General features: G+C 46.7%; 1 protein-coding gene across 1 annotated transcript in view; it reads right to left on the bottom strand.

Moving 5' to 3' along the window:
• Nucleotides 1–2,204: 2,204 nt before the first annotated feature.
• Nucleotides 2,205–22,211, bottom strand: part of LOC115124432 (BTB/POZ domain-containing protein KCTD16-like) — a 121,482-nt gene continuing 101,475 nt past the window's right edge. Inside the window, exons 2-3 of the mRNA XM_065018367.1 lie at nucleotides 2,583–2,801; nucleotides 2,205–2,449 (exon numbers count right to left, since the gene is read on the bottom strand). Coding sequence (XP_064874439.1) covers nucleotides 2,205–2,449; nucleotides 2,583–2,801 — 464 coding nt within the window. The remainder of the gene's footprint in view (nucleotides 2,450–2,582; nucleotides 2,802–22,211) is intronic.

Here is a 22,211-nt window from a genome sequence, read left to right as displayed (position 1 = left end):
TGTCCCTTGCAGTGACCGGGATTTGAACAACGACAGGAGTGACCTGGTTCACACATGTGCATATCACAAAAATACACTGTGCACACATCACAAACCCTTGACAAATGTGGCCTCGTTTTGTGCTAGATTCACTGTGCTCTGCTATACATGCTGGCAATACAGTGTCCTTGATTTCTTCCATTTCTCTAATATAGTACATGATTGTCTTTGAGAATGTTGCAGTCTATTAGTCTTTAGCGAATACCCTGCAAAGGAAATTGAGCCCTCCATCCATCCCTCCCTCAACTACCTCATACCCTCCATCCATCCCTCCCTCAACTACCTCATACCCTCCATCCATCCCTCCCTCAACTACCTCATACCCTCCATCCATCCCTCCCTCAACTACCTCATACCCTCCATCCATCCCTCCCTCAACTACCTCATACCCTCCATCCATCCCTCCCTCAACTACCTCATACCCTCCATCCATCCCTCCCTCAACTACCTCATACCCTCCATCCATCCCTCCCTCAACTACCTCATACCCTCCATCCATCCCTCCCTCAACTACCTCATACCCTCCATCCATCCCTCCCTCTTTATTTCTCTCTTCCTGTGCCTTTGTTTATAGCCTCGTTGTTTTAATCGTGTTACTATTTCCTAGTCACTTTAACCCCTACCCACATGTACATACTGTATTACCTCAATTACCTCAACTACCTCATACCCTTGGACATTGACTCAGTACTGGTACTCGTTGTATAAAGTCTAGTAATTACCTCAACTACCTCATACCCCTGGGTATTGACTCAGTACTGGTACTCATTGTATATAGTCTAGTAATTACCTCAACTACCTCATACCCTTGGACATTGACTCAGTACTGGTACTCGTTGTATAAAGTCTAGTAATTACCTCAACTACCTCATACCCCTGGGTATTGACTCAGTACTGGTACCCGTTGTATAAAGTCTAGTAATTACCTCAATGACCTCATACCCCTGGGCATTGACTCAATACTGGTACTCATTGTATATACACTACCGTTCAAAAGTTTGGGGTCAAATGTTTTTGAAAGAGTTCCTCTGTCCAGTGTCTGTGTTCTTTTGCCCATCTTAATATTTTCTTTTTATTGGCCAGTCTGAGATATGGCTTTTTCTTTGCAACTCTTCCTAGAAGGCCAGCATCCCGGAGTCGCCTCTTCACTGTTGACGTTGAGACTGGTGATTTGTGGGTACTATTTAATGAAGCTGCCAGTTGAGGACTTGTGAGGCGTATGTTTCTCAAACTAATGTACTTGTTCTCTTGCTCAGTTGTGCACCGGGGCCTCACACTCCTCTTTATATTCTGGTTAGAGCCAGTTTGCGCTGTTCTGTGAAGGGAGTAGTACACAGCGTTGTATGAGATCTTCAGTTTCTTGGCAATTTCTCGCATGGAATAGCCTTCATTTCTCAGAACAAGAATAGACTGACGAGTTTCAGAAGAAAGTTCTTTGTTTCTGGCCATTTTGAGCCTGTAATCAAACCCACAAATGCTGATGCTCCAGATACTCAACTAGTCTAAGGAAGGCCAGTTTTATTGCCTCTTTAATCAGTACAACAGTTTTCAGCTGTGCTAACATAATTGCAAAATGGTTTTCTAATGATCAATTAGCCTTTTAAAATGATAAACTTGGATTAGCTAACACAATGTGCCATTGGAACACAGGAGTGATGGTTGCTGATAAAGGACCTCCGTACGCGTATGTAGATATTCCATAAAAAATCTGGTGTTTCCAGCTACAATAGTCATTTACAACATTAACAATGCCAACATTATTTCTGATCAATTTGATGTTATTTTAATGGACAAAAAATGTGCTTTTTAAAAAAAAATAAGGACATTTCTAAGTGACCCCAAACTTTTGAATGTAGTGTAGTGTAGTTATTACCTCAACTACCTCGTACCCCTGGACAGTGACTCAGTACCGGTACTCCTTGTTTATAGCCTCGTTATTGTTTTTATTGTGATATTATTTCATTTTTTTGTGCAAATCTTTTGATTCTGCACTGTTGGGAATGGGCTCTATCCCTCCCTCCTTCCCCTCCCTCCTTCCCCCTCCCTCCCTCCCTCCCTCCCTCCCTCCTTCCCCCTCCCCTCATCCCTCCCTCCCCCCCTCCCTCCTCCCCCTCATTCCCTCCCTCCCCCCTCCCTCCCTCTCCCCCCTCCCCCCCTCCCTCCCCTTAGAGACGGTACTTCCTCAGCAGTTCTTGTTGCCACATGTACTTCCTCTCCGGGAAGCGTTCAGGAATCCTGATCCTGTGGAAGTCCTGGATGCACCTCTCCAGCTCCTGCTCCGGTGTTAACTTCTCCTTGTTGGCCTTCCTCTTGGCTGCAGCGTCCCGGTGCTCCCTGATCCCCATGGTCCTCACACGGAGCAGGTCCGTCTTCCTCCTCACCTCCGACGGCTGGAGCAGCTGAACGGGCCCTTTAGGGGAGGAGGGGGGAGGAGAAGAAGAAGAACAAGAGATTTTATTTGACAGATGCCTTTCAAAACACCCAAGGTCACCCAAGGGGAAAGGTGTAAAACAGGAGGTACAAGAGGAGAGGTACACCCACACCTTTCTTCAGTGGCCGTTCCAGGGTCTGGGCGATGGGGTGAGGCTGTCGGCTGATGGAACCACATATGACAGTGCCCTGAGGGGAGCTGGCTTCTGATTGAGTCTCGGAACAGGAAGTAGAGAGCTCGTTCAAAGAAGTGCCGCTCTCTCCCTCACGCTCGCTCCTGTGGCTCTTGCAGCAGCAGTCACAGTGGGACGAAGACCACCTGGATGGGCCACCTGGAGAAGACACGTGTGTAGACACACAGACACACAACATTGAGTTTCTTCTTGAATGACACCTCTTGAATGACACCTGATTTCCATAACAGACAAAAGAAGATAGAGACTGCAGGCTATAGTTCACAAATGACTCACATATTGAATTCATCAATTATCATAGAAGTGAGTAAATGTGAGGGAATCCTCACACAATACGTCATTATTAGCTAACAAGCTCTTGGCCTACACTGACAGATGTATAATCAAACAGACCAGTTACTGAACAGACAAACCCTGACAAATGACCATAGCACAATGTCATCAAGACATCTTCAATAGGAAGCATCACTGACCTTTCATTACTGAGCCTCTGAGTGTGTGTGTGTGTGTGTGTGTGTGTGTGTGTGTGTGTGTGTGTGTGTGTGTGTGTGTGTGTGTGTGTGTGTGTCTGATGGATGAACTATACATTACTAAAAGTATTTGGACACCTGCTTGTCGAACATCAACCAATCAAATGTATTTATAAAGCCCTTTTTACATCAGCTGATGTCACAAAGTGCTACACAGAAACCCAAACACCAAGCAATGCAGAGGTAGAAGCACGCTGGCTAGGAAAAACTCCCTAGAAAGGCCGGAACCTTAGGAAGAAACCTAGCGAGGAACCAGGCTCTGAGGGGTGGCCAGTCCTCTTCTGGCTGTGCCGGGTGGATATTATAACAGTACATGGCCAAGATGTTCAAACAGTCATAGATGACCAGCAGGGTCAAATAATAATAATCACAGTGGTTGTAGAGGGTGCAACAAGTCAGCACCTCAGGAGTAAATGTCAGTTGGCTTTTCAAAGCCGATCATTCAGAGTTAGAGACAGCAGGTCCGGTAGAGAGAGAGAGTTGAAAACAGCAGGTCCGGGACAAGGTAGCACGTCTGGTGAACAGGTCAGGGTTCCATAGCCGCAGGTAGAACAGTTGAAACTGGAGGACAGGTAGTCCTGAGGCATGGTCCTAGGGCTCAGGTCCTCCGAGAAGAAAGAAAGAAAGAAAGAAAGAAAGAAAGAAAGAAAGAAAGAAAGAAAGAAAGAAAGAAAGAAAGAAAAAAGAAAGAAAGAAAGAAAGAAAGAAAGAAAGAAAGAAAGAAAGAAAAGAAAAGAAAAGTAAAGAAAAGCAAAGAAAAGAAAGAAAGAAAGAAAGAAAGAGCATACTTAAATTCACACAGGACACCGGATAAGACAGGAGAAATACTCCAGATATAACAGACTGACCCTAGACCCATAACACATGAACTATTGTAGCATAAATACTGGAGGCTGAGACAGGAGGGGACGGGAGACACTGTGGCACCGTCCCACAATACCCCTGGACAGGGCCAACCAGGCAGGATATAATCCCAACCACTTTGCCAAAGCACAGCCCCCACACCACTAGAGAGATATCTTCAAACCACCAACTTACCACCCTGATACAAGGCAGAGTATAGCCCACAAAGATCTCTTCCACGGCACGAATCCGAGGGGGGTGCCAACCCGGAGAGGGAGATCATGTCAGTGACTCAACTGGATAGGCATACCATTCCATAAAAATGGAGCTCTATAGGAGAAAGCCCTGCCTCCAGCTGTTTGCTTAGAAATTCTAGGGACAATAAGGACCTTGTGACCTTATGTGACCTTAGGACCTTGTGACCGTAGCGTACGTGTAAGTATGTACAGCAGGACCAAATTGGAAAGATAGGTAGGAGCAAGCCCATGTTGTAACGGCTGTCGTCAGAAGGATGAGACCAAGGCGCAGCGTTCCTTGAGTTCCACATAATATTTATTGTTGAAGTGAAACTTTTAGACAAAACAAAACAATAAAGAAAACAGCGACCGAACAGTCTCGTAAGTGCAAACTACCTGGTCACAAACGAAGAACAAGATCCCACACAGAAGGAGGGAAAAACTTTACCTAAGTATGATTCCCAATCAGAGACAACGATAGACAGCTGTCCCTGATTGAGAACCATATCTGGCCAAACACAAAGAAATAGAAAACATAGAAACATGAACATAGAATGCCCACCCAAATCACACCCTGACCAAACCAAAAATAGAGACATAAAAAGCTCTCTACGGTCAGGGCGTGACAGTACCCCCCCAAAGGTGCGGACTCCGGCCGCAAAACCTGAACCTATAGGGGAGGGTCTGGGTGGGCATTACTCCGCGGTGGCGGCTCTGGTGAGGGACGTGGACCATCACCGCCGACCCCGGACTGAAGACCCTCGTAGAGAGGGCGCCTCTGGACTGAAGGGCGCCTCTGGACTGAGGGGCGCCTTTGGACTGAGGGGCGCCTTTGGACTGAGGTGCTGCACTGCAGGCTCCGGACTGGAGGGCGAGTCTGGAGTGAAGGGCGCCTCTGGACTGAAGTGCGCCTCTGGACTGAAGAGCGTCTCTGGACTAAAGAGCGCCTCTGGACTAAAGAGCGCCTCTGGACTAAAGAGCGCCTCTGGACTAAAGAGCGCCTCTGGACTAAAGAGCGCCTCTGGACTGAAGGGCTGTACTGCAGGCTCCGGACAGGAGGGCGACTCTGGCAGCTCCGGACAGGAGGGCGACTCTGGCAGCTCCGGACAGGAGGGCGACTCTGGCAGCTCCGGACAGGAAGGCGACTCTGGCAGCTCCGGACAGGAGGGCGACTCTGGCAGCTCCGGACAGGAGGGCGACCCTAGAGGGAGGAGACGGAGAGACAGCCTGGTGCGTGGGGCTGCCAATGGCCCACCAGGGGGAGACCTACAGGAGGCCTGGTGCATAGAGGAGGCACCGGATAAACTGGGCTGTGGGGGAGCACTGGAGCTCTGGTGCGCAGCCTTGGCACCACTCCTTCAGGCTGGATGACCACTTTAGCCCGGCCCCTCCAGAGTGCAGGTGATGCTGATGCTGTTGCAGCGTTGCTCATCTTCACAGGTAGAAACTGATGCTGTTGCAGCATTGCTCATCTTCACAGGTAGAAACTGATGCTGTTGCAGCGTTGCTCATCTTCACAGTAGAAACTGATGCAGCATTGCTCATCTTCACAGGTAGAAACTGATGCTGTTGCAGCTCATCTTCACAGTAGAAACTGATGCTGTTGCAGCATTGCTCATCTTCACAGTAGAAACTGATGCAGCGTTGCTCATCTTCACAGTAGAAACTGATGCAGCATTGCTCATCTTCACAGTAGAAACTGATGCAGCGTTGCTCATCTTCAAATCGAATAAAAAAATGTTATTTGTCACATACACATGGTTAGCAGATGTTAATGCGAGTGTAGCGAAATGCTTGTGCTTCTAGTTCCGACAATGCAGTAATAACCAACGAGTAATCTAACCTAACAATTCCAAAACTTCTACCTTATACACACAAGTGTAAAGGGATAAAGAATATGTACATAAAGATATATGAATGAGTGATGGTACAGAACGGCATAGGCAAGATGCAGTAGATGGTATCGAGTACAGTATACAGTAGAAACTGATGCTAATGCAGCGTTGCTCATCATCACAATGGGAATCCATTTGACATGGGTTTCTTGATAGAGGTCAGCTGGTGAACCTACAGTACGTAAACAAATAAAAAGCACACCTAATGTTAGAATATCACATCTTCAGGTCACCTAAACCATCAGGGCTCTTGTTTAATTCATTCAGGTGTTTTCGTGTCTATTGTTGGGCTGGAACCACTAATAGTCAACACAGCAGGTTATCCTATCCTTTTGTGGCCTTTATCCTATGCTGAAATGTCCATCCATTTTCCATCCTTTTATGAATATTTAGGAGAATTTACGTAGCAGGTTAGGGGAATTCGGTTAAGGTTAGGAAAAAGGTTAGGGTTAGCTAAAATACAACAACAACAAAAAATACTTTTGACGTTAATTTGACAAAAACTGGATCCTTTTAGCTATGACCCCTTTTTGGCCTAGATTACATGGTTGCATTCAAGACAAGGTCGTTTTTATTGATCTGTTGTCAGTGTCAGCAGAGTAGGCCTAGACTACAATCACATTAAAAAAGATTATGCTAATATCTCCAGTTATATAAAGTGTAGTAGAATTGCATGAAATGTTTATCAAAATCCACATTTTTCCAGTGCAAAGGAAAGAAACGTCTCTGCCATTGCCTATAATTCCTATGACAATAGAGTTTATTAATAGCCTAAATTATCACTATCCAATCTTCTCATCACATTAGGAATAGTAGACCTACATTAGTCTGCAAATGCGATGATAGAGACATGCGATCCTTTGTTATAAAGGTGTATAAAAATTGCTTCCCCAAAACTTGAAACTCACGCAACACATGCTAATAGCTAGACTACAAGCTAATAGCTAGACTACATGCTAATAACTAGACTACAAGCTAATAGCTAGACTACAAGCTAATAGCTAGACTACATGCTAATAGCTAGACTACAAGCTAATAGCTAGACTACATGCTAATAGCTAGACTACAAGCTATCTAGCTAGCTAATTTTGGCTAATTTACTGTAGTGTTGTTGTGTAATACCTGGCTAGCATAGCTAAACTAAACTCAAAATTGATCCGACTTGACTTACCAGTCAGTGATGAAATGATCACAGCAGACCCTGTACTGACTGCTGTCTAGTTTCAGGTCTTGACGGACAAAAAGGTTTCTTGGCTTTTCTGACAGTTCTCGAGACTTATCTTATTGGTGTCACCAACGGTGTTTCATGATTGCAGGGAATCTGTAAACATATATTTTCCTGTTGTCTTTCCTGCCTTGTTAGAGCAGCCAAATACTCCACAGAAAATGACCGTGGTGATGAATCAACTCATTTTAGGCACTTGTTGTTGTTGTTGTCAGAAAAATTAACGCGGTGATCTTCCAACATGGCCGCCAGGAGGCATCGTACATCATCTGCAAGCCCTAAAGGGTTCTACCTGGAATCAAAAAGGGTTCTACCTGGAACCACAACGGGTTCTACCTGGAATCAAAAAGGGTTCCACCTGGAACCAAAAATGGTTCTACCTGGAACCACAAAGGGTTCCACCTGGAACCAAAAAGGGTTATCCTATGGGGACAACCGAAGAACCCTCTTGGAACCCTTTTTTCTATGAGTGTACATAGTGCACTACTTTTGGCTATCTAAAGGGTATGGGTTGCCATTTGGGACGAAACTTAAAATATCATTAATCTTGAGTGTTACACATGCAGTAGGAGCAGATTGAGGTTGCTGAGATGAAGGAGTAGTGCATTGTGTGGGTCAGAATGTCTTTTTGACCTGCTGTCAGTGAGGATTGATACGAGCAGTAAAACTGACAGTGGTTCAACTGCCTGTGGATATGCCCTCATACACACTTAAACACTCATACACAGACACACACACAGCCTCTGGATATGCTCTGAATAGGATGTTTTTCAGTAGACGCCTTACCAAGATAAAATGTTACTGTCTTCTGAACCTGACCAGCTAATGAAAGAAGGCGAAGGTGCTGGGAAGGTTAGGAGGAAAACAGAAGACTACGACTGGGAATGTTAGGAGGAAAACAGAAGACTACAGCTGGGAAGGTTAGGAGGAAAACAGAAGACTACGACTGGGAAGGTTAGGAGGAAAACAGAAGACTACGACTGGGAATGTTAGGAGGAAAACAGAAGACTACAGCTGGGAAGGTTAGGAGGAAAACAGAAGACTACGACTGGGAAGGTTAGGAGGAAAACAGAAGACTACGACTGGGAAGGTTAGGAGGAAAACAGAAGACTACGACTGGGAAGGTTAGGAGGAAAACAGAAGACTACGACTGGGAAGGTTAGTTCTGTTTTTCAATTTCCTATATCCTGGCTGGGAAGACATCCACACGGACTTCTCTCTGCTCTCCGTGGCTTACACGAATAAAACTACATTAAACAATGATCAAACTACTCACGCATAGACAGTCTAAATGGACAAAAACATCCTACATGTAATTGTTTTCCCAATATAAGGCTCTAGTCTCAACCGTAATAACGGTCTCACTAAGAGCAATCATTGGGCCATTACCTGCAGAGAGCACATGCATATACAGTGACTACATCCCAAATGGCACCCTATTCCCAACACAGTGCACTACTTTTGACCAGAGCCCATAGGAGCTCTGTGGAAACGTAGTGCACTATGTATGGAATAGGGTGCCATTTGGGACGTGGACAGTGTGTACACCAATTGATATGGAGCAGGGAGTTTAGTTCAACCGGGATTTGAGCCTCTCAGCTTTTCACTGTAATTACAGCCTTATCTCTGCATGTTGATGTGATTGCATTATTCTGATAGCGGAGAGAGAGCGAGACAGTGGCTAACAGCTTTTTTAATGACTAATCCATGGGAGAGTCCCAAATGGCACCCTATTTCCTATATAGTGCATTACTTTTGGCCAGAGCCCTATGAGTCCTGCACTATAATAGGGAATAGGGTGCAAATTGGGACGGGGTCTGTGAGGAAAGAGGCAAATCAGACCACCTCCTCAGAAAGAGAATCAGACTGCATCGGGGGGCTGTGCCCACCAACATCCAGGCATGATGGACGTTTTACTGGAGAGAGAGGGGAGGACGGGGAGTAGAGAGAGAATCCTGTTCCTGAAATGACGTGGGTTTTTTCTGTAGTGTTAAAGGTTTCCATCGTGAATTTTCTGTATAGAAAATAAACCTTCAACAGCACAGAAAAAAACACGTAACTGCCCTGAAATGTCTATGATGCTATTATGGGTTTCTGGGAGAGTGAGAGAGAGAGAGAGAGAGAGAGAGAGAGAGAGAGAGAGAGAGAGAGAGAGAGAGAGAGAGAGAGAGAGAGAGAGAGAGAGAGAGAGAGAGAGAGAGAGAGAGAGAGATATAGAGGGGGTGGGGAATGTCCTTGTGACATTCCAGGCTATATTCTTTCACAGTACAGAACTCTCCTCTCCTGTACCTCTCCCCTCCTCTCCTCTCCTGTACCTCTCCCCTCCTCTCCACTCCTCTGCCCTCCTCTCCTCTACCTCTCCCTCCTCCTCTCCTCTCCTCTGCCCTCCTCTCCTCTACCTCTCCCCTCCTCTCCTCTGCGCTCCTCTCCTTTACCTCTCCCCTCCTCTACCTCTCCCCTCCTCTCCTCTGCCCTCCTCTCCTCTGCCCTCCTCTCCTCTACCTCTCCCCTCCTCTCCTCTGACCTCCTCTCCTCCTCTCCTCTGCCCTCCTCGTCTCTACCTCTCCCATCCTCTCCACTCCTCTACCTCTCCCCTCCTTTCCTCTGCCCTGCTCTCCTCTGCCCTCCTCTCCTTTCCCTCTCCACTCCTCTCCCCTCCTCTCCTCTGCCCTCCTCTCCCCTCCTCTTCCTCTCCTCTACCTCTCCCCTCGCCACCTCTCCTCTCCACTCATCTCCACTACTCTCCTCTCCTCTCCCCTCCTCTTCCTCTCCTCTACCTCTCCCCTCGCCACCTCTCCTCTCCACTCATCTCCACTCCTCTCCTCTGCTCTGCCCTGCCCTCCTCTTCTTTCCCTCTCTACTCCTCTCCCCTCCTCTTCCTCTCCTCTACCGCTCCCCTCCTCTTCCTCTCCTCTACCTCTCCCCTCGCCACCTCTCCTCTCCACTCATCTCCACTCCTCTCCTCTGCCCTCCTCTTCCTCTACCCCTCCCCTCCTCACCTCTCCACTCCTCTGCACTCCTCTCCTCTACCCCTCCCCTCCATCACCTCTCCTCTCCACTCAACTCCCCTCCTCTGCCCTCCTCTTCCTCTCCTCTACCTCTCCCCTCCTCACCTCTCCTCTACCTCTCCCCTCTGTTATTGATGAGATTGCTCACACACAGTCAGTAAGTCAGCGAGGTAGCTCTGCTCTGCAGAAGAGCCCCACACATGCAGCCTCTCTAATGGTGCTGGAATATGATATATGTGAGGCTACATAGATTTATCCTAGAAGATACATGGAGTTGTTAGTTGTGTTGACTTCGGAAAATGTAAAGCATCAGAATTCTTTATATCGTTCACAAAACTCCATTCATGATGTTTCACAAAAACCCCATAACACACCTCCTCAGTCAACTTCTCTGCTCAGCCAATAGCAACATCACAATTAATTTCCATGTAACGGCCCTGAAATGTGTATGATGCTATTATCTGGTTTCTGGCCTTGTTCCTAGACGACCAGGCCTTGTACCTAGATGACCACACCTTGTTCCTAGACGACCAAGCCTTGTTCCTAGACGACCACGCCTTGTTCCTAGACGACCAGGTCTTGTTCCTAGACGACCAGGCCTTGTACCTAGACGACCACGCCTTGTTCCTAGACGACCAGGTCTTGTTCCTAGACGACCAGGTCTTGTTCCTAGACGACCAGGCCTTGTTCCTAGACTACCAGACCTTGTACCTAGACGACCACGCCTTGTTCCTAGACGACCAGGTCTTGTTCCTAGACGACCAGGCCTTGTTCCTAGACGACCACGCCTTGTTCCTAGATGACCAGGTCTTGTACCTAGACGACCACGCCTTGTTCCTAGACGACCAGGTCTTGTACCTAGACGACCACGCCTTGTTCCTAGACAACCAGGTCTTGTTCCTAGACGACCAGGCCTTGTTCCTAGACGACCAAGCCTTGTACCTAGATGACCACACCTTGTTCCTAGACGACCACGCCTTGTTCCTAGACGACCACGCCTTGTTCCTAGACGACCAGGTCTTGTTCCTAGACGACCACGCCTTGTTCCTAGACGACCACGCCTTGTTCCTAGACGACCAGGCCTTGTTCCTAGACGACCGCATCTCGTTCCTAGACGACCAGGCCTTGTTCCTAGACGACCACACCTTGTTCCTAGACGACCAGGCCTTGTTCCTAGACTACCAGACCTTGTACCTAGACGACCACGCCTTGTTCCTAGACGACCAGGTCTTGTTCCTAGACGACCAGGCCTTGTTCCTAGACTACCAGACCTTGTACCTAGACGACCAGGCCTTGTTCCTAGACGACCACGCCTTGTTCCTAGACGACCAGGTCTTGTTCCTAGACGACCAGGCCTTGTTCCTAGAAGACCAGGCCTTGTTCCTAGACGACCACGCCTTGTTCCTAGACGACCAGGTCTTGTTCCTAGACGACCAGGCCTTGTTCCTAGACGACCAGGTCTTGTTCCTAGACGACCAGGCCTTGTTCCTAGACGACCACGCCTTGTTCCTAGACGACCACAATATTTCATCTCTTCCTCTACATTAGCGAGATATAATTTTTGTAAAACATGTAATCTGCTATTCCACCCCTGACACAGTCAGACACACCCAGGTAGACTCACCCAGAGACCCCTACCCAGAAAGACTCACCCAGAGACCCCTACCCAGAAAGACTCACCCAGAGACCCCTACCCAGGTAGACTCACCCAGAGACCCCTACCCAGAAAGACTCACCCAGAGACCCCTACCCAGAAAGACTCACCCAGAGACCTCTACCCAGAAAGACTCACCCAGAGACCCCTACCCAGGTAGACTCACCCAGAGACCCCTACCCAGAAAGACTCACCCAGAGACACCTAGCCAGGTAGACTCACCCAGAGACCCTTTACCCAGGTAGACTCACCCAGAGACCCCTACCCAGAAAGACTCACCCAGAGACCCCTACCCAGGTAGACTCACCCAGAGACCCCTACCCAGAAAGACTCACCCAGAGACCCCTACCCAGGTAGACTCACCCAGAGACCCCTACCCAGGTACACTCACCCAGAGACACCTACCCAGGTAGACTGACCCAGAGACCCCTACCCAGGTAGACTCACCCAGAGACCCCTACCCAGAAAGACTCACCCAGAGACCCCTACCCAGAAAGACTCACCCAGAGACCCCTACCCAGAAAGACTCACCCAGAGACCCCTACCCAGAAAGACTCACCCAGAGACCCCTACCCAGAAAGACTCACCCAGAGACCCCTACCCAGAAAGACTCACCCAGAGACCCCTACCCAGAAAGACTCACCCAGAGACCCCTACCCAGAAAGACTCACCCAGAACCACACACACAGCTGACGGGTGTGAATAAATCTGAATAAATCTGAATCATCTAGAATAAGGCTGATTGTCTTGGTGCTGCCTGGTGCAGTAAACTTCTCTATTTCATCATAAAGGACCCCATCTGTTCTGAAATCATCTCCAAACCAACCTCTCTCTCTCTCTTTCTAACACCACACACTCTTTCTAACACACCACACACTCTTTCTAACACACATTAGATATTCTGTCCCCCTATTTTCCAACTGACTCCCTCTGTGTCCAGTGAGTTCCTCCTCCGACTGACTCCCTCTGTCTGCAGTGAGTTCCTCCTCCAACTGACTCCCTCTGTCTCCAGTGAGTTCCTCCTCCGACTGACTCCCTCTGTCTCCAGTGAGTTCCTCCGACTGACTGCCTATGTCTCCAGTGAGTTCCTCATCCAACTGACTCCCTCTGTCTCCAGTGAGTTCCTCCTCCGACTGACTCCCTCTGTCTCCAGTGAGTTCCTCCGACTGACTGCCTCTGTCTCCAGTGAGTTCCTCATCCAACTGACTCCCTCTGTCTCCAGTGAGTTCCTCCTCCGACTGTCTCCAGTGAGTTCTTCCTCTGACTGACTCCCTCTGTCTCCAGTGGTTTCCTCCAACTGACTCCCTCTGTCTCCAGTGGTTTCCTCCAACTGACTCCCTCTGTCTCCAGTGAGTTCCTCCTCCGACTGACTCCCTCTGTCTCCAGTGGTTTCCTCCAACTGACTCCCTCTGTCTCCAGTGAGTTCCTCCAACTGACTCCCTCTGTCTCCAGTGAGTTCCTCCGACTGACTCCCTCTGTCTCCAGTGAGTTCCTCCTCCGACAGACTCCTTCTGTCTCCAGTGAGTTCCTCCTCCAACTGACTCCCTCTGTCTCCAGTGAGTTCCTCCGACTGACTGCCTCTGTCTCCAGTGAGTTCCTCATCCAACTGACTCCCTCTGTCTCCAGTGAGTTCCTCCTCCGACTGTCTCCAGTGAGTTCTTCCTCTGACTGACTCCCTCTGTCTCCAGTGGTTTCCTCCAACTGACTCCCTCTGTCTCCAGTGGTTTCCTCCAACTGACTCCCTCTGTCTCCAGTGAGTTCCTCCTCCGACTGACTCCCTCTGTCTCCAGTGAGTTCCTCCGACTGACTCCCTCTGTCTCTACTGAGTTCCTCCGACTGACTCCCTCTGTCTCCAGTAAGTTCCTCCTCCAACTGACTCCCTCTGTCTCCAGTGAGTCCCTCCAACTGACTCCCTCTGTCTCCAGTGAGTTCCTCCAACTGACTCCCTCTGTCTCTAGTGAGTTTCTCCGACTGACTCCCTCTGTCTCCAGTAAGTTCCTCCTCCGACAGACTCCTTCTGTCTCCAGTGAGTTCCTCCTCCAACTGACTCCCTCTGTCTCCAGTGAGTTCCTCCAACTGACTCCCTCTGTCTCCAGTGAGTTCCTCCAACTGACTCCCTCTGTCTCTAGTGAGTTTCTCCGACTGACTCCTTCTGTCTCCAGTGAGTTCCTCCTCTAAATGACTCCCTCTGTCTCCAGTGAGTTCCTCCTCCGACTGACTCCCTCTGTCTCCAGTGAGTTTCTCCGACTGCCTCCCTCTGTCTCTACTGAGTTCCTCCGACTGACTCCCTCTGTCTCCAGTAAGTTCCTCCTCCAACTGACTCCCTTTGTTTCCAGTGAATTCCTCATCCGACTGACTCCCTCTGTCTCCAGTGAGTTCCTCCGACTGACTCCCTCTGTCTCCAGTAAGTTCCTCCTCCAACTGACTCCCTTTGTTTCCAGTGAATTCCTCATCCAACTGACTCCCTCTGTCTCCAGTGAGTTCCTCATCCAACTGACTCCCTCTGTCTCCAGTGAGTTCCTCCGACTGACTCCCTCTGTCTCCAGTGAGTTCCTCCAACTGACTCCCTCTGTCTCTAGTGAGTTCCTCCAACTGACTCCCTCTGTCTCCAGTGAGTTCCTCCAACTGACTCCCTCTGTCTCCAGTGAGTTCCTACGACTGACTCCCTCTGTCTCCAGTGAGTTCCTCCTACTGACTCCCTCTGTCTCCAGTGAGTTTCTCCTCCGACAGACTCCCTTTGTCTCCAGTGACTTCCTCCTCCTCCGACTGACTGCCTCTGTCTCCAGTGAGTTTCTCCGACAGACTCCCTCTGTCTCCAGTGACTTCCTCCTCCTCCGACTGACTGCATCTGTCTCCAGTGAGTTTCTCCGACTGACTCCCTCTGTTTCCAGCAAGTTCCTCCGAATGACTCCCTCTGTCTCCAGTAAGTTCCTCCGACTGACTGCCTCTGTCTCCAGTGAGTTCCTCCTCCAACTGACTCCCTCTGTCTCCAGTGAGTTCCTCATCCAACTGACTCCCTCTGTCTCCAGTGAGTTCCTCCTCCGACTGTCTCCAGTGAGTTCTTCCTCTGACTGACTCCCTCTGTCTCCAGTGGTTTCCTCCAACTGACTCACTCTGTCTCCAGTGGTTTCCTCCAACTGACTCCCTCTGTCTCCAGTGAGTTCCTTCGACTGACTCCCTCTGTCTCCAGTGGTTTCCTCCAACTGACTCCTTCTGTCTCCAGTGAGTTCCTCCAACTGACTCCCTCTGTCTCCAGTGAGTTCCTCATCCAACTGACTCCCTCTGTCTCCAGTGAGTTCCTCTGACTGACTCCCTCTGTCTCTAGTGAGTTTCTCCGACTGACTCCCTCTGTCTCTAGTGAGTTTCTCCGACTGACTCCTTCTGTCTCCAGTGAGTTCCTCCTCTAACTGACTCCCTCTGTCTCCAGTGAGTTCCTCCTCCGACTGACTCCTTCTGTCTCCAGTGAGTTCCTCCTCCAACTGACTCCCTCTGTCTCCAGTGAGTTCCTCCAACTGACTCCCTCTGTCTCCAGTGAGTTCCTCCAACTGACTCCCTCTGTCTCCAGTGAGTTCCTCCAACTGACTCCCTCTGTCTCCAGTGAGTTCCTCCAACTGACTCCCTCTGTCTCTAGTGAGTTTCTCCGACTGACTCCCTCTGTCTCTAGTGAGTTTCTCCGACTGACTCCTTCTGTCTCCAGTAAGTTCCTCCTCCAACTGACTCCCTTTGTCTCCAGTGAATTCCTCATCCGACTGAATCCCTCTGTCTCCAGTGAATTCCTCCATCTGACTCCGTCCCTGTCACCGCCTTAGGACATGCCTTGTTTATGTGCTTGTTAAGTCACAAATTAGGCCAGAGCATCCTTGCAGGGGTATGAGCTAGCTAGCCTGGCAGAGATAGCAGGCATGAATGTCCTTGTACAGACAGAGAGACAGAGACAGAGGGGGGAGGGGGGGAGGGGAGAGAGAGCGAGCGAGAGAGAGAAAAAGTGGGAGACAGAGAGGGGAAGAGAGAGGGGGAGAGAGAGAGGGGAGAAAGAGAGAGGGGGGAGATAGAGAGAGGAGAAAAGAGAAAGAGGGGGACAGAGAGAGAGGGGGAGAAAGAGAGAGAGAGGGGGGGAGATAGAGAGAGGAGAAAAGAGAAAGAGAAAGAGGGGGACAGAGAGAGAGGGGGAGAGAAAGAGAGATAATGGTGGTCGAAAAAAGGTCCAGTCTCCAGGACCACGAATACAAATTCCATCTAGACACCGTTGCCCGAGAGCACACAAAAAACTATACATACCTCGCCCTAAACATCAGCGCCACAGTTAACTTCCACAAAGCTGTGAATGAGCTGAGACACAAGGCAAGAAAGGCCTTCTATGCCATCAAAAGGAACATATAATTCAACATACCAATTAGGATCTGGCTAAAAATACTTGAATCAGTTACAGAACCCGTTGCCCTTTATGGTTGTGAGGAATTCATAAATTGAGACTCTGCATGCAGAATTCTGCAAAATTTTCTCAGTGTACAACATAACACACCAAATAATGCATGTAGAGCAGAATTAGGCCGATACCCGCTAATTATCAAAATCCAGAAAAGAGCTGTTCATTTCTACAACCACCTTAAAAGAAGCGATTGCCAAACCTTCCATAGCAAAGCCATGACCTACAGAGAGATGAACCTGGAGAAAAGTCCCCTAAGCAAGCTGGTCCTGGGCTTATGATCACAAACACAAACACATCCAACAGAACCCCAGGACAGCAACACAGTTAGACCCAACCAAATCATGAGAAAACAAAAAGATAATTACTTTACACATGGGAAAGCATTAACAAAACAACAGAGCAAACTAGAATGTTATTTGGCCCTAAACAGAGAGTACACAGTGGGAGAATACCTGACCACTGTGACTGACCCAAACTTAAGGAAAGCTTTGACTATGTACAGACTCAGTGAGCATAGCCTTGCTATTGAGAAAGGCCCCCGAAGGCAGACCTGGCTCTCAAGAGAAGACAGGCTATGTGCACACTGCCCACAAAATGAGGTGGAAACTGAGCTGCACTTCCTAACCTCCTGTCCAACGTATGACCATATTAGCGACACATATTTCCCTCAGATTACACAGAGCCACAAGGAATTCGAAAACAAATCAAATTTTGATAAACTCCCATATCTACTGGGTGAAATGGGCTCCCGAGTGGCGTAGTGGTCTAAGGCACTGGATCTCAATGCTTGAGGCATCACTACAGACACCCTGGTTTGATTCCAGGCTGTATCACAACCGGCCTTGATTGGGAGTCCCACAGGGTGGGGCACAATTGGCCCAGCTTTCTCCAGGTTTGGCCGGCGTAGGACGTCATTGTAAATAAGAATTTGTTCTTGACTGAGTTGCCTCGTTAAATAAAGGTTAAATAAAAATAAATACCAAAGTGTGCAATCACCATTGTAAATACCCTTTTCAACTGTAACTATTTGCACATAATATGACATTTGAAATGTCTTTATTCTTTTTGAACTTCTGTGAGTGTAATGCTTACTATTAATTTGTGTAGTTTATTTCACTTGCTTTGGCAATGTCATAAATATGATTGCCATGCCAATAAAGCCCTTCAATAGAAAAATAATTGAGAGAGAACGAGGTAGAGAGAGAGACAAGGAAATCCAGAATACTCAGACAGTTAGCCACAATAAGTATGGGTAGTATTCAGTGTCTCAGTGTTAGCCACAATAAGTATGGGTAGTTTTCAGTGTCTCAGTGTTAGCCACAATAAGTATGGGTAGTTTTCATAGGGTCTCAGTGTTAGCCACAATAAGTATGGGTAGTTTTCATAGTGTCTCAGTGTTAGCCACAATAAGTATGGGTAGTATTCAGTGTCTCAGTGTTAGCCACAATAAGTATGGGTAGTTTTCATAGTGTCTCAGTATTAGCCACAATAAGTATGGGTAGTTTTCATAGTGTCTCAGTGTTAGCCACAATAAGTATGGGTAGTATTCAGTGTCTCAGTGTTAGCCACAATAAGTATGGGTAGTTTTCATAGTGTCTCAGTGTTAGCCACAATTAGTATGGGTAGTTTTCATAGTGTCTCAGTGTTAGCCACAATAAGTATGGGTAGTTTTCAGTGTCTCAGTGTTAACCACAATAAGTATGGGTAGTTTTCAGTGTCTCAGTGTTAGCCACAATAAGTATGGGTAGTATTCAGTGTCTCAGTGTTAGCCACAATAAGTATGGGTAGTATTCAGTGTCTCAGTATTAGCCACAATAAGTATGGTTAGTTTTCATAGTGTCTCAGTGTTAGCCACAATAAGTATGGGTAGTATTCAGTGTCTCAGTGTTAGCCACAGTAAGTATGGGTAGTATTCAGTGTCTCAGTGTTAGCCACAGTAAGTATGGGTAGTATTCAGTGTCTCAGTGTTAGCCACAATAAGTATGGGTAGTATTCAGTGTCTCAGTGTTAGCCACAATTAGTATGGGTAGTATTCAGTGTCTCAGTGTTAGCCACAGTAAGTATGGGTAGTATTCAGTGTCTCAGTGTTAGCCACAATTAGTATGGGTAGTATTCAGTGTCTCAGTGTTAGCCACAATAAGTATGGGTAGTATTCTGTGTCTCAGTGTTAGCCACAATTAGTATGGGTAGTATTCAGTGTCTCAGTGTTAGCCACAGTAAGTATGGGTAGTATTCAGTGTCTCAGTGTTAGCCACAATTAGTATGGGTAGTATTCAGTGTCTCAGTGTTAGCCACAATAAGTATGGGTAGTTTTCATAGTGTCTCAGTGTTAGCCACAATTAGTATGGGTAGTTTTCAGTGTCTCAGTGTTAGCCACAATTAGTATGGGTAGTATTCAGTGTCTCAGTGTTAGCCACAATTAGTATGGGTAGTATTCAGTGTCTCAGTGTTAGCCACAATAAGTATGGGTAGTTTTCATAGTGTCTCAGTGTTAGCCACAATAAGTATGGGTAGTATTCAGTGTCTCAGTGTTAGCCACAATACGTATGGGTAGTATTCAGTGTCTCAGTGTTAGCCACAGTAAGTATGGGTAGTTTTCATAGTGTCTCAGTGTTAGCCACAATAAGTATGGGTAGTTTTCATAGTGTCTCAGTGTTAGCCACAATAAGTATGGGTAGTATTCAGTGTCTCAGTGTTAGCCACAATAAGTATGGGTAGTTTTCATAGTGTCTCAGTGTTAGCCACAATAAGTATGGGTAGTATTCAGTGTCTCAGTGTTAGCCACAGTAAGTATGGGTAGTTTTCATAGTGTCTCAGTGTTAGCCACAATAAGTATGGGTAGTTTTCATAGTGTCTCAGTGTTAGCCACAATTAGTATGGGTAGTTTTCATAGTGTCTCAGTGTTAGCCACAATAAGTATGGGTAGTATTCAGTGTCTCAGTGTTAGCCACAATAAGTATGGGTAGTATTCAGTGTCTCAGTGTTAGCCACAATAAGTATGGGTAGTTTTCATAGTGTCTCAGTGTTAGCCACAGTAAGTATGGGTAGTTTTCATAGTGTCTCAGTGTTAGCCACAATAAGTATGGGTAGTTTTCATAGTGTCTCAGTGTTAGCCAAAATAAGTATGCGTAGTTTTCATAGTGTCTCAGTGTTAGCCACAATAAGTATGGGTAGTTTTCATAGTGTCTCAGTGTTAGCCACAATAAGTATGGGTAGTATTCAGTGTCTCAGTGTTAGCCACAATAAGTATGGGTAGTATTCAGTGTCTCAGTGTTAGCCACAATAAGTATGGGTAGTTTTCATAGTGTCTCAGTGTTAGCCACAGTAAGTATGGGTAGTTTTCATAGTGTCTCAGTGTTAGCCACAATTAGTATGGGTAGTTTTCATAGTGTCTCAGTGTTAGCCACAATTAGTATGGGTAGTATTCAGTGTCTCAGTGTTAGCCACAGTAAGTATGGGTAGTTTTCATAGTGTCTCAGTGTTAGCCACAATAAGTATGGGTAGTTTTCATAGTGTCTCAGTGTTAGCCAAAATAAGTATGCGTAGTTTTCATAGTGTCTCAGTGTTAGCCACAATAAGTATGGGTAGTTTTCATAGTGTCTCAGTGTTAGCCACAATAAGTATGGGTAGTTTTCATAGTGTCTTAGTGTTAGCCACAATAAGTATGGGTAGTTTTCAGTGTCTCAGTGTTAGCCACAGTAAGTATGGGTAGTTTTCAGTGTCTCAGTGTTAGCCACAATAAGTATGGGTAGTTTTCATAGTGTCTCAGTGTTAGCCACAATAAGTATGGGTAGTTTTCAGTGTCTCAGTGTTAGCCACAGTAAGTATGGGTAGTTTTCAGTGTCTCAGTGTTAGCCACAGTAAGTATGGGTAGTTTTCAGTGTCTCAGTGTTAGCCACAGTAAGTATGGGTAGTTTTCAGTGTCTCAGTGTTAGCCACAATAAGTATGGGTAGTTTTCAGTGTCTCAGTGTTAGCCACAATAAGTATGGGTAGTTTTCATAGTGTCTCAGTGTTATCCACAGTAAGTATGGGTAGTATTCAGTGTCTCAGTGTTAGCCACAGTAAGTATGGGTAGTTTCAGTGTCTCAGTGTTAGCCACAGTAAGTATGGGTAGTTTTCAGTGTCTCAGTGTTAGCCACAATAAGTATGGGTAGTTTTCATAGTGTCTCAGTGTTAGCCACAGTAAGTATGGGTAGTATTCATAGTGTCTCAGTGTAAGCCACAGTAAGTATGGGTAGTTTTCAGTGTCTCAGTGTTAGCCACAGTAAGTATGGGTAGTTTTCATAGTGTCTCAGTGTTAGCCACAATAAGTATGGGTAGTTTTCAGTGTCTCAGTGTTAGCCACAGTAAGTATGGGTAGTTTTCAGTGTCTCAGTGTTAGCCACAATAAGTATGGGTAGTTTTCATAGTGTCTCAGTGTTAGCCACAATAAGTATGGGTAGTTTTCAGTGTCTCAGTGTTAGCCACAGTAAGTATGGGTAGTTTTCAGTGTCTCAGTGTTAGCCACAGTAAGTATGGGTAGTTTTCAGTGTCTCAGTGTTAGCCACAGTAAGTATGGGTAGTTTTCAGTGTCTCAGTGTTAGCCACAATAAGTATGGGTAGTTTTCAGTGTCTCAGTGTTAGCCACAATAAGTATGGGTAGTTTTCATAGTGTCTCAGTGTTAGCCACAGTAAGTATGGGTAGTTTTCAGTGTCTCAGTGTTAGCCACAGTAAGTATGGGTAGTTTTCAGTGTCTCAGTGTTAGCCACAGTAAGTATGGGTAGTTTTCAGTGTCTCAGTGTTAGCCACAATAAGTATGGGTAGTTTTCAGTGTCTCAGTGTTAGCCACAGTAAGTATGGGTAGTATTCAGTGTCTCAGTGTTAGCCACAGTAAGTATGGGTAGTATTCAGTGTCTCAGTGTTAGCCACAATAAGTATGGGTAGTTTTCATAGTGTCTCAGTGTTAGCCACAATAAGTATGGGTAGTATTCAGTGTCTCAGTGTTAGCCACAGTAAGTATGGGTAGTATTCAGTGTCTCAGTGTTAGCCACAGTAAGTATGGGTAGTATTCAGTGTCTCAGTGTTAGCCACAATAAGTATGGGTAGTATTCCGTGTCTCAGTGTTAGCCACAATTAGTATGGGTAGTATTCAGTGTCTCAGTGTTAGCCACAGTAAGTATGGGTAGTATTCAGTGTCTCAGTGTTAGCCACAATTAGTATGGGTAGTATTCAGTGTCTCAGTGTTAGCCACAATAAGTATGGGTAGTTTTCATAGTGTCTCAGTGTTAGCCACAATTAGTATGGGTAGTTTTCAGTGTCTCAGTGTTAGCCACAATTAGTATGGGTAGTATTCAGTGTCTCAGTGTTAGCCACAATTAGTATGGGTAGTATTCAGTGTCTCAGTGTTAGCCACAATAAGTATGGGTAGTTTTCATAGTGTCTCAGTGTTAGCCACAATAAGTATGGGTAGTATTCAGTGTCTCAGTGTTAGCCACAATACGTATGGGTAGTATTCAGTGTCTCAGTGTTAGCCACAGTAAGTATGTGTAGTTTTCATAGTGTCTCAGTGTTAGCCACAATAAGTATGGGTAGTATTCAGTGTCTCAGTGTTAGCCACAATAAGTATGGGTAGTATTCAGTGTCTCGGTGTTAGCCACAGTAAGTATGGGTAGTTTTCATAGTGTCTCAGTGTTAGCCACAATAAGTATGGGTAGTTTTCATAGTGTCTCAGTGTTAGCCACAATAAG

This window comes from Oncorhynchus nerka, linkage group LG5 (genome assembly GCF_034236695.1).
Source record: "Oncorhynchus nerka isolate Pitt River linkage group LG5, Oner_Uvic_2.0, whole genome shotgun sequence".
NCBI classification, from domain to species: Eukaryota; Metazoa; Chordata; class Actinopteri; order Salmoniformes; family Salmonidae; genus Oncorhynchus; species Oncorhynchus nerka.
Note: the sequence above shows the minus strand (reverse complement) of the source record. Positions and strands in the feature narration are given on the sequence as shown.